The sequence below is a fragment of the Trachymyrmex cornetzi genome, unplaced genomic scaffold, assembly GCF_001594075.2.
Source record: "Trachymyrmex cornetzi isolate Tcor2-1 unplaced genomic scaffold, Tcor1.1 scaffold877, whole genome shotgun sequence".
Taxonomy (NCBI): domain Eukaryota; kingdom Metazoa; phylum Arthropoda; class Insecta; order Hymenoptera; family Formicidae; genus Trachymyrmex; species Trachymyrmex cornetzi.
The window spans coordinates 150,598-163,982 of NW_017300220.1; the positions used below are offsets into that span (position 1 = coordinate 150,598).

At 30.8% G+C, this 13,385-nt stretch overlaps 2 protein-coding genes across 2 annotated transcripts; both read left to right on the top strand.

The window, feature by feature from the left end:
• Positions 1-1,704: 1,704 nt before the first annotated feature.
• PolI (DNA polymerase iota) lies at positions 1,705-3,751 on the top strand. Its single transcript, XM_018520092.1, has one exon. It carries the CDS (start codon positions 1,783-1,785, stop codon positions 3,511-3,513), a length of 1,731 nt encoding a protein of 576 aa, XP_018375594.1. The 5' UTR covers positions 1,705-1,782; the 3' UTR covers positions 3,514-3,751.
• Positions 3,752-9,586: 5,835 nt separating this feature from the next.
• Positions 9,587-12,861, top strand: LOC108769227 (chymotrypsin-2). The gene is made up of 5 exons (XM_018520093.1): positions 9,587-9,923; positions 10,719-10,881; positions 11,202-11,451; positions 11,969-12,106; positions 12,548-12,861. The coding sequence occupies exons 1-5, from the start codon at positions 9,869-9,871 to the stop codon at positions 12,701-12,703; spliced, it is 762 nt and encodes a 253-aa protein (XP_018375595.1). The 5' UTR covers positions 9,587-9,868; the 3' UTR covers positions 12,704-12,861.
• Positions 12,862-13,385: the final 524 nt, after the last annotated feature.

Consider the following 13,385-nt stretch of genomic DNA (forward strand, 5'->3'; position numbering starts at 1 on the left):
CTCTCCTATTGGTAAAGCATGTGACGTCAACCAATAAGAAAGATTAATTCAACCAAGGTTGGTGCAAACCCGATCGGGCCGAAAACGCTATAAGGAAATACTATAGTATACGTAACGTATACTGTAGCACTTCCCTAAACTTTCGTATATGTTTCTTTTCCAAAATAGAGCCTCAGAGTAATAACTGCAGAGTCGTATTGGTCGCGCTGTTTCATTCTGCTGTAAAGGCCATTCTACATTGGTCGTATCGTAGACGTCGCAAGTCAGCTTGTTGCTTCAGCCAATCCAATGCTTCAATTTTTAAGTCGTATGATGCTTACGACGATTCCGACGCTACGATAAAACCAATGTAGAATAGCCTTAAAGGGTCCTCTACATAAAAATCGTAGACTGTCGTCGAGTCTTAAGTCGTAGGAAACTGACCAATTCCAATCGAGTATTATCCTTATATTTGATTGTGATTGGTTGGTTTCCTACGACTTAAGCCTCGACGACCATCTACGACTTCTATTGTTGGATTCACACTGCATCCGATTTGCGTCGTATGACGCTCTGCAACCAATCAGAAAACAGGATTCCGATGATACAAAGCAAAATCCATTGGAATCCTGTTTTCTAATTGGTTGCAGAGCGTCATACGACGCAAATCGGATGCAGTGTGAATCCAGCATTAGGTTGCGTTCCGTTATTCACTGCGAGTGAAATTCGCTACAGAAAATCTATAGTTCACGTTACGTATGCTATAGATGTTCAGTAATCGCAGTGAATAACGGAACGCAGCCTATGTAGAGGACCCTTAAATTTCCGATCCATGGGATGTCAACCTCACCAATCACGAACGTTCTGCAGTTCCGCTTCTCATGGAAGAACATCCTGATTGGCTGCTGGTTTTCAGTTTTTGTCTTTCTGTCAAGGGGTGTGAACGAACCCTTAGGCGTCGTCTACAATACACGGAGTAAGAAGTAAGAGTAAGAAGTTGGCCAATCACAGTCGATTATTCTTCTCACATTCGACTGTGATTGGTCAATTTCTTACTCTTACTTCTTACTTCGTGTATTGTAGACGGGCCTTTATACTTCTTTCATTATGCATAGCTCTTAAATTTTTTACAAAATGACAAATATGAAGTTTACACTATTCTCCACGAGAGGTCTCTGTGATATTTCTTATCTGTTAATAATTTTCATGACGCGATGAATGCGACCATCTTATATCTCGATAGGTCCGTATAGGTCTGCACAGATTCGGGAATTTCTTGTATACATCATCTGTATCTATGACAATTTAAAAACATGGCTACCATGTGAAAATGAATTGATTTACTGTAAACAAGTTTCTATCTGTTTGTTATGAGAGCTTTGTTTTGCGGTGTCGATTGCATAAATCGCCGATTGACAGAAACGTGCTTCATACTTTGAGATTGGATCGTAGATCCACCGAAAGTGTCAAACAACTTTCGGGAGTGAAAACTCCCACACGAACTGACAATAGCGCAGGTTCTGTTTCTCACGCGCAACTGATATCCTTATTGCCTTCGATCCGTTATCTGGAAATATTTTCTTGCTGCGAAGTTAAAGTGCATTACAAATTAATGTAAAAATTCATGTAAGAACTCTTTTAAAAATACGCATTATCAGTTTCTTATTTGAAAAGCTTTAAGATCATTCATTAATTATATATATCTCTATTGCAGATGCAGTTCAAGAATCTCTGAAAAGTGGAACGTGAGAATTTTGTATAGTTTTTATCATTTACAAAGGTACTGCCCTGTAATAAACATTTATGGATACTGCAGGTTTTGATATTATGCACCATCCAAAAACCGTCATCCATTTGGATGTCGATTGCTTCTATGCTCAGGTGGAAATGATTAATCATCCTGAATTAGAGGGAAGGCCATTAGGTGTGCAGCAAAAAAGTATAGTGGTTACTAGCAACTATCTGGCAAGAGAATATGGAATAAAAAAATGTATGTCAGTGCAAGAAGCCTTGCGCTTGTGTCCAGAGCTAGCTTTGGTAAATGGAGAAGATTTAACAAACTATCGTCATTATTCGACTAAAATATCTGAAATTTTGCATCAGTTTACACCATTAGTGGAAAGACTAGGCTTCGACGATAATTTTCTTGATGTGACATCAATTGTAGAAAAATATCTCAAATCTCAGAATGATACAGAACTTGACATGAGCAACTCAAGCACAGAATTTGAAGATTTAAAAGAAGTAAGCAAGATATTTGGTCCTTCTGAGGAGGAATGTCCATGCGGTTGTCATACACGCTTGATTATTGGCTCGAAAATAGCAGCTGACATAAGGAATCGCATTTACGAAGAATTACATCTTACGTGCAGTGCTGGAATAGCACACAATAAACTTTTAGCTAAATTAGCAGGATCGTTAAACAAACCAAATCAACAAACATTAATCTTTCCTTGCAGTGGTCCATTGTTGCTTTCGACGATAGGTTCTGTATCCAAGATACCTGGTGTTGGACAAAAGACTACAGAATTATTATTATTAAACAATATAAGGATAGTTGACGATATACGTAGAATACCTTTAGAAAATCTGGAACTCAAAATTGGCATTGATCTAGCGAGACGACTGAAAGACAATGCAGAGGGAATTGATGAGACAGCAGTAAAACCATCTGGAAAGAAACAATCCATAGGTCTGGAAGATGGATTTAAAAGTGTGTCACTGGTAGCCGAAGTAGAGTCACGATTAGGTGCACTATTAAGAAGATTAACAGAATTAGCAATGGAAGATGGTAGAATTCCTATTGCTATGAGAATAACAGTGAGAAAGCATGATTTGAACAAACCCACTTCAGGTAAGAGAGAGACTAGGCAATGTGCATTGCCGAAACATCTCTTACCATCCACAAAAAATGGCGTATACGATCATAATAAAATGTTAACACTTGCCATGAAGCTATTCCATCGAATAGTCGACGTCTCCAAGTCATTCCACTTAACACTTCTGGGAGTTGCATTCACGAAGTTCGAGGAGAGGTCATATGGCAGGAGTAGTATTGCACCTTTTTTGTGCAAACAAGTTGCCGTCCATTCCGTTTTAGACATCAGCTCCGAAGAAGGTATTTCTGAAATGAATCAGGGATCACCAATGAGTATTAATCAAGATAGCAATGACAGCTCAGATCAATCGGCGATGAGCTTGATGAATACTGCTACTTCAAGTCTTTCGTGCTCACCAATCTCAAAATTATGCATGGCAAGTCAAAACACGGAAGATGATTTACAAAACGAGGTAGAACCACTACCGAAGAAAACAAAGCTGGAAGTATGGCTGAGAGGTCCTCGAGAATCGCCAAGTAATGAAATGGCTGGTTTGAGATTGAGTCCTTCATCACCAATGCAATTATCACCTACGGTGGATACTACAGTCTTCAAAACTCTGTCCATTGAGAGGAGAGAGGTCACTCGTTCTTGGCCCACAACCAGCAAACCAAAACCAAATAATATACTTAAATACTTCATAGCTAATAAGTGACGGAACTGTGTGACCTAGTACTGAATGTCGCGTTTACACATATGCCCTTGAATTGACAACATTAAATGACAGCATCATATGGTATTATGCAGGATATGATTCTTAATTTTTACTATTTTGGATGTCAAATTCTAAAGTATAAAACATGTTATATGTGACAAATTATCCCATACAGTCTTTTTTCTAAATTATTACACAAATTGAAATACATACAAGTTAAAAAGATTTACAGTGTCTCTCTCTTCATATACATTTATTATAGGGAATGCATCTAGTATTTTGTTTCATTAAAAGCGGAAGGGATACAAATAGTACCTATAAATGTTAATTCGAATCTGAATATATCGTACAAAATAAACTTACATTTACAATACTTTCTTTAAAATGTTATGATTTGGAAAACAACTTGAATAACATTGCTTAAAAAAAAAAACATCAGAACGGGACCAGACATTTTCCATAATTTTTTGGATGCTGAATATGAGTGCATTTTCCAAATTGCTCCATCATATCACAATTTGGAAAAATTTATAAAAAAAGCTACTTTTACATATTTTGTCATGTTATAATGTATGACGTATTGGAAAAATTTTATTGCAATCAAAATTAAGCATATTAGGACTCTCAATTAAAAGGATTTTGTAATATCAGCTATCAGGGTAACCATGAATAAGATATTGTTAACCATGAATAAGATATTCATGATTAAATATGGGGTCTATCGTGGAAAAATGAATCGTTGACAATTTACTAGTTTTCAATTATGTTTAGTTAAACGTAATGATTTTTTAGACCGTTGTAGACGAATCCGATGTAAAAATTGACAAATTCAAAATCATGAAAGATATCTATACATGTTGCAACAATTCAAACATTTTTCAATTTTGATATCTGCTATATTGAATTTATTATTTTGAATTTGTTAATTTTAACACAGATTTATATTTAATGAAACACATTCGTTTTCAATGATAAAAACACTTATATGTTTAAATAAATATAGTTGAAAGCTGTGAAATTATTAGTGACTTAATTTACAGTTTTTCCATAATAGATTGTATTTAACAATTATGAATATTAATCACGGCTGTGATTAAAAAATCGTTTTGAAGGCTGAAAATCCTAACAATATGTTTAATTTAAAAAAAAAAACGAAAAAGAAATAAGATTACGAGCCAAAAAAATTATTTAATTACATCGTTAATGTAAAAATTGGATACTTAATTTTTATTGCAATAAAACTTTTTCAGTATATCTAACATTCTAGTTATAATGCAAAATACCTCTTACAACAAAGTTTTTTCTTGCTAATTAAATACCAAATTTCTCAGAATTGTAATGCGATAGAACAATTTGGAAAACGCATTCGTATTCAGCATCCAAAAAATTATAAAAAATTATTAGTCTTGTTTCAATGTTTGAAAGAAACATTCTTTTTTTGTTAAAGAATGTAATCAATCAATGTTTATAACATATATATTTTTTATTTCATTGTGCTCTAAATTAATGTCATTTACAATCAAGAATCCCAGAATACGAATCATCCTGCATAAGTTTTTCTTCTGTGCCTTTGTATTGCATACATTTTAATTCTTCAAAGTGCATTTGCAAATTTTACGTAACGGAAGATTATTGTGTGCGCGTGTGTGTGCGCGCTCGCGCGTGTATTTTGTATGTATGTGTATGTGTGTGTTTATATGTATATATATATATGTATATATCTGCCTTCAATTGCATTTAATATATTGTCCCAGTTTTATATATCATAATGCAACTAAAGAAAGATCATAGTTTTATATTGATCCATTATTTTCCAATCCATATTATTTTTAATTATTTTTGACAGCAACAATGAAAAGTACACTAACGATATTTGACAATTATTTTTCATATTAGTTTATTAGTAACATTAAAAAAATGTATTTAGTTAATCATAATATAATTTAGTTCGATTACAATTGATAAACGAAAAATTTTTAGGAAGACAATCGTCTTGAAGTTTTAATTTTTGCAGTTACAGTATACTTGTTATCGATGCTGTCGTCTTTACTCTGATGCAACATGAATTGTATTCATTTACTGTAACGTATATTTTTTTAAGGATAAAATATATATATTAAGACCAATTTGTTTTTAATTGAACAAAATTAATGAAAAGATTATATTTATCTTAGTATATGATAAGTTCCGTTATAAAACAAGCGTATCAAATAAGTATACGTGTTTATCACTCTGTACGTAAGTGAAATAAGGTGCTGACATTCGATGTTGTAATCCTGGATAGATAAGTAATTAATATAATTTAATGTTCTGAAAAGAAAATTCTATTTTTAGTACTGTTAAATCAAGGATCGAAAATGATATAATTTCGTGAATTTTCCTTGCTACAGACATGCAAAAGGAGATCTTATGTTGGTTGTCGCATTTTCATTGTTATAAATAAAAGATAGAGATCTTCGTGTATCCGTAGCATCGAAATCTATGGTCTATTCTTTTTCCATCCCAAATTCTGAACTGGTGTATACTGGTGCAATAAATTATAGTAAAACAGATATAGTTTGTTTCACTCTAACTTATTGCATTAGTTCAGAACTAGTTCGGAATTCTTCGAAAAAGAACAGACTTCCGAATTCACAGTTTATGAAATATTGCTTTCGATCTCTGTTTGTGTAATATATACGTTGAACATCGAGTGGTAAATATCGCGTGAAAGAAATATTTGGTTATTCCCGCCAGAATTAGCCATTGGCGTGGAGCTTCTTTCATTGAGACGTATATAAATATATATGTAATTATTCGAAAGACAGATATACTAGACAATCATAAAATTTGAATGCCATTTCTTAATATGTGTGTGGCATACGGTGATTATTGTGTGTATAATATATAATACGCGCACGTGCGCGCACATGGCATAAATGTGTATGTGTGTGTATATATATATATATACATGTACAGGATATCATTAAAATTTGCGACTCAAAATACTACAGCAAGGAAGTTTTCAAAAAATTAAATAAAAAAGTCATTTATAAACTTTTATTTTAAACAATAGTGTCTGAGGTACTAGAGTTTAAATATGGCCAGTTAAAGACTACATTTAGATGAAGTATTAGAGATTTGTAAGTATTAGAGACTGCGCACAATCAAAGGAAGAGGGAATAAAGAATAAGAATTTCAACCTACCAGAAACCATGTACTGTGGAATACACAGTTTCTGATAGGTTAATATTCTTTGCTCTCTCTCTCTCTCCCCCCCCACTCTCTCTCTCTCTCTCTGTTGCCTATTTCTCTGATTGTTCGCAGCCCTTTAGTGAACACGCTGAAATGCGCTCACTAAACTATCACACGCGACTCGTGAATAGATGGCCATCTAAACGTAATCTATAATTAGCTAAAAAAGTTATTTGTAAAATTTTTTACTTAATTTTTCAAAAACCTTGCTGTAGTATTTTGAGTGCAGGACATTCTAAATGTGTGCGTGTGTGTGCGTGCGTGCGTGTGCGCGCGCGCACACACACACACACATATCACGAAAATTATCTATTGCGGATGACGTGATACTGGACATCTATGCGGAAGTTACAATTTTACTTTTTATAGATACTTAAAAAACATTTGTTACCTATGGGCAAGGGAGTCTACAGGTAATGAATCGAAATAATGTAGCTTTTGTATTTGCAAAATATTCACTAAGATTGCTTACATTGTTTAAGAGAAAAGAGAAAAAAAGGAGAACGAAGAAACAATGGCTGCATCGAGGGCTGCATTTAGTTTGGGCACTGACACGCTGTAAGTTTCATTCTATCTTTAGCGTATTACTTGCAGAAGGAAGATAAGGTGAAATTTACAACGCGTGAATGTCCAAACCGAACGCAGTCGATATAGCACATGATTAAGGTTCTATGAGCTTTTTTATTTTTATTTATTTTTATTATTATAACATAAGCGAAACGGTGTCGTCTTTATTTCTAATTTCTGGTTGTGAATATCTATATTTACATATTTTATACGGACTTTGTTTAGGTGGGATTACGGACGTTGCGAAACCGTGCACGGGTCAACATCGAAGTCGAGATCAAACGTAAAACTTCGCGCTTAGAATAACAATATGTCGGATATTGGTGCGAGTTGGTGCGAATGTTTCAGTTTCAGCGCTATATGTAGACTTTGACTCTTTGACAATGCAACGTCGCAATTCGCGTTATTTTCGACTTATTTTAATAAAAAAAAAACTTAAAATGCAACATTATTGTGTCTATTAATCCTGCGACCTACCTCCGAAGTGTTTCCTTGTATAATTATATGTTAGTTAAGTATTTATAGGCATTTACATATTTCACGAAAGAGGATTATAAATTATAACCTTCAATCTTTCGTCCAAAAGTCAGTAATAAGTGTAATGGATATACAGTAAGATAAATGAATATAAGAAGATAAACGGTTGTATATGACGCAGAGTTGGGCATGTATTTGAAATACTTTTATTTAAAACACTATTTGCAATACAAGCATATTTTGTATTTTTTATTTTAGCGGATCACATAAAAGTATTACGTATTTTGTATTTAAAATCGAAAGATTGAAAGCTTTTTGTATCTTGTAATTCAAATAATAAGGTTGATTATCAATGTTAGTATTTGGAATACAAAATACAAAATACTTTCATAATCTTTTGTTTATTAATACTAAAATATAAAATACAAAATACAAAATATTTTCATGTACTCTGAACAAACACAAAATACAAAATATAATTATCTTACTAATACTGTTTCTCAAATAAAATTATTTCAAATACATGCCCAACCTCTGATATGACGTAATGTATTCAAATTCATACTTATTTAAATTGCAAACAAACGAAAGTTTATTTAAAATATAAAATTGTTCGAACGGTATTCGTACGGATAAAATAAGAGATTCTTTGATATTATTTTTTAATTAATTCTCTATTTTATCTTCTTATTTTTTTTGTTTTATTTTTTTCCGACTTATATATATATGAATTTTTAAGGAAGTGCGTCAGAATGGTAGCATATCAAAAAAACACATTATCGAATCGCGTTATCGAATCATCAGACTTGGCAAATGTATTAGAAGATAAGTGTGAGGTTGAAGTGAATTTTATAAATATCTCTGGCGCATATCGCTCGCCGTGAAATTGAATAACTGATGACGTGATATTGCGAAATATAACACGTTTTGCTTAAAACAAATTCGCAATACGGAATAAAGTCGTTGCTCAAGTTTTCTTCATACAAACATGCAAGACGTAATCTTCAAAAATATCGCCAATATATTTCATATAATGCATTTCATATAAATTAATTCATATAATGTCTATTTTTTATATTAATTAATATTAATTATATGTTTTATAATAAGTGGAAATACGCATGACACGGTGAAAAATAATCGATAGCCAATTAGATGACGAATCGATATCGAATTGCCGTCAGGATCATCGATATCGATTCAAATTATTTCTCACTGAGAATCTAAACGCGTGTATATGTATCACAAAAGTTTCTTCAATAAATTTATTATTTATATTCCTATTAAATTACGTTTTTCTAAATTCTGTAATAATTAGTATTTTTTGTATCAATAATTACGCCGCATAATTGTATCTTAAATTATGTAATTATATTTTGTCTTAAGTTGTGTTCTTTAAAAATATATATTTGAATGAAAATGATAAAACAACATCTAAGGGAAAAATGTTTTAAATAAAATAATTTCATAGTTTTTTACAAATAATTCTGAATGCGTAAAATTACAATAATAAAATATAAATATATGCGAAAAGAATAGATATATGTAAATGACGCTTTTACTTATTTTATTATTAAACTTTTAAAAATAAAATGTATCTATAAGTAAAAAAATTATATAAATAAATTTAAATAATTCAATATATTTAGACTTTATATTACATATATTATCATTAATTATTGATTATTGCCATTGTCATTGATTATTAATTATTACCATCTCTATCGCCTAATAGTCCAAATCGAATTTAAATTGCAATTTATATATTTCAGCAGTACGCATTTTTATACAGCAACGATAGCAACTATATCCGGTCATAAATTTTCGTAGCTACCGGCACGGCAACATATCACTTTACCTATCACATCGCGCATGAGATACATCCGGACAATGTATTTTCTTTTTATAGCCGCTGTCTGACCTAAATTTAAATGTCCAACGTTTCCTTAATTATCATCGTTTACTGCGTATATAAGAGCTGGTGGTAAACGAGTATAAAAATTAATTGGCATTAAATCACCAAACGCTATAGAAAACAAAGTAAAGCTCTACTGATTAACTTTATTATCTACTAAAAATGTTATCGATACTCTACATCTTAAGTATTATTGCAAATATACATGAATTGTCAGGTAAGAATATATTATAAGATTCCTATATATTTCTATACATTAAAATTTTTTTACATGTTAACACACGCATATTCAAAAAATATTAACTAATAAAATATATGGAGAATCTCTTCTTTTTGGTTCATAAATTTGTAATAAATTGTTGTAAAATTCAACTGTCATAAGATCTATTTTCGTTGAAAATGATTTTATTTAGAGATGCACTGGATATCTGGCTAGCATCTGTGGTTTCTGGCAATACACATGCATCCGAAATTTTATATTAAAATGATGTGTAACGTGGTGTAAATATCCTAAAAACTTTTATTATCACTAATATATTTTTTTAGAAATATATCAGTCATAATAAAAGTTTTTAGGATATTCATACCACGATGCACGTCGTTTCAATATAAAATTTCGGCCGTATATATTGCCGAAAACTAAATACTAGCTGGATGCATCCTTAGTTTTATTAAATTACGTATAAATTAAATCTACATTTAAATCTTAAATGTATTAAATAAAACTAAAAGTTTAATTTACATATTGTTATTTTTTGTTATTTATTGCAATTTATTATCAATAATTTATCGCAATAATTATTAATTTATTGCATTTGTGTGTGATGTATAATTTGTACATTAGAATCTTTTTTTAATTTATTAAATTAAACAATAATAATAAAAAGATGAAAATCATTCAAAAAATTTGATGTAAATTAATATCGAACATAATTCTATTTTAAGTAAATAGTTAAAATATTACGACGTGTGTGTTTCTTTTTATGTGAAAAATTTTTTTATAATTACGTAGCCGACGAGTCAGTTCAACAAATCCCAAAAATCGTAGGCGGCACACTTGCCGATGAAGGACAATTTCCTTATCAAGCATCTCTTCGTTTAAACGATCAACACTTCTGTGGAGGTTCCGTGATAAGTAAAAGATGCATCCTTACAGCTGCTCATTGCTTGTCAGGGTATATGTGACAACTGTTCTTAGAATAGATTATTTTACATATAATAATATATTAACAATTAAACAAGACACTTTCCTAACACATGTATAATTAATTACGTATTTAAATTTATTTTATATTAAAAACAATATGTAATTAATAATAATATGTAATTAATTTTTATTAATATTGTTATATCTTCTTACAAATAAATAAGCTTCAAAATTTTTATATTATAATATTATGTCTAATAATAATACTATGCAAGAGATAATTGTTATTTGAGAGAATTATTATATACGCCTTATTATTATATATACTTTTATAATCTTTATTTACAGTCTTGATGACACAGCTATCACGGTTGTATTAGGCACAAATACTCTAGACAAGGGCGGTGATCAGTACTTTTCGATCAAGAAATGGATACATCCTTACTATAATTCCATCTTCATCTGGCATGACATCGGATTAATTAAAGTGGGCAAAGATATCGTTTTTGGAGACAAAGTAAAACCAATTGCTCTGCCCACCAAGAACTTTGATAAATCCGATTATCCGGCTACATTGTCGGGCTGGGGTACTACTAGTGTAAATATAAAATACTTATCTATTTGTCTGTTATGTTGAGAGACACAGAAATTTCAGCCTTGCATATTTATAAATTATAATATGTACAATATATGCATATACATTATATACATACACTGAGAAAAAAATGCTGTTGATTCAATTGAAGTCTATATTACGGGCTGTCACTAATATAAGTGATTAATTCATGCGTATATTTTATTGACATAAAGGCTTGATTATTGAAATAATAATTTATGCTTTTTTATGTCAATAAAAATATATGTGAATTAATCACTTATGTTAGTGACAGCCCGTAATATAGACTTTAATTGAATCAACAGCATTTTTTTCTCAGTGTATAAGTATTATAACAATAAGATCAGTTGTGCGTTTTTCATACATTTGAAACATTCAGTATTTTTTGTTAATTAAATAATAAAGTGAATTAAAATGATTATTTAGTAATTCGAGTTAATATTTAAACAATCATTTTTCGGATTAAATTAAATAATTATTTATGTGTGGGTTATTACAGTATCCGGGAAAGACGCCGAACGATTTACAATATATCCAGCTCAGGGTCATCAATCAAAAGCAGTGCGTAGCTAGCAGCTTTCGCATTACCAACAATAATATCTGCACACTCAACAAACGGGGCGAAGGCGCTTGTCACGTGAGTAAATTCTAATCTGATTGAGTACTTAGGAAGAGAGCCCTTTCATTACGAGGAGCCACATAATATCGTACATTTTACAAATATATATCGATAGCATTTAGCATAATACGATATATTAAATGCTTAATTGAAAAATGTAATTGAAGAATGTTTTAATTAAAAAATTCTAAATTATTTTAATTACAGAAACAGTATATATTTTAAAGTATAGAAACAATGTATCATTATATATATTTTTTAAAGATAATATGTTTTAAATATAAAATATATACATCGGATATATATTAATTTAATCATAATAATCGTTTTTAATTATACACAATACAGTTTGATAATATGTGTATGCAGTATAAATTGTAATTATAATTAATATTCGTTAAAAATAGTCAGAACAACATTTACCAAAAAAAATTTGTTATAATCTTTATATATGTGTAGGGTGATTCTGGCGGTCCTCTGGTGGCCGACAATGAGCAGATAGGCGTAGTGTCCTGGGGAATACCTTGCGCTAAGGAACAACCAGATGTATTCACGCGAGTTTATCCCTATCGGGCTTGGATCGATAAATGTATCCAACAGGATAAATCCATATAAATGGATTGCGAACATTTTTATAACAATTACAATTTTGCATATAACAATGATAAATATATTCTCTATCAAAAATTGGTCCTCATTCTGACAATAAAAAGTTAGATAATTGTCAAATAAAATAGTAATAATAATTTCATTTCAACTATGAAATCAGCACTTACGGCGTTTATATGATTCTTCTAAAGTAATTCGTATAAGTAATTCCATTTGTATATAATAAATAAATAAAATAAGGAAAAATATTTTATATAACTATAAAACCTTTTCTTCCAGTAGGGTATATTTAAGTATGTTTCTTTACGTTATTTAAATCCTATTTAACTCATTTCTAATAGAAACGGAATTATGAAATAAATAATGCATGTAATCCGAATAATTCAAGTAATTTATGAATAAGCTAATAACAAATCGAATGTTCATTCTACATGAGAATTAATTAAACATTCATAAATAACTAACTCAAGCTGAGGAGAGATTTTCAAGCAAGTAACTTAAACTTTGCAGCTGCATGCCGAGACTAAAGACTAAACAAACGTGTTGCACCATCTGTGTTCCAAACCATTCTTTTTCTTAACTTGAAACCACTATGACTCCCTAGTTAATGTTGAAAATTCAACAAACGACGATCAAAGAGATCGGAAAAGGAATACAGCGTGCTTTCTCAACGATTAATTTATCTGCA

What these genes read in the sequence shown, in the direction of transcription:
- PolI (XM_018520092.1), top strand. Translation starts at nt 1,783, where the DNA reads ATGGATACTGCAGGTTTTGATATTATGCACCATCCAAAAACCGTCATC.
- LOC108769227 (XM_018520093.1), top strand. Translation starts at nt 9,869, where the DNA reads ATGTTATCGATACTCTACATCTTAAGTATTATTGCAAATATACATGAA. An exon ending in AAATATACATGAATTGTCAG is followed by an intron (nt 9,924 to 10,718) that starts GTAAGAATATAT and finishes ATAATTACGTAG; the next exon opens with CCGACGAGTCAGTTCAACAA. An exon ending in GCTGCTCATTGCTTGTCAGG is followed by an intron (nt 10,882 to 11,201) that starts GTATATGTGACA and finishes CTTTATTTACAG; the next exon opens with TCTTGATGACACAGCTATCA.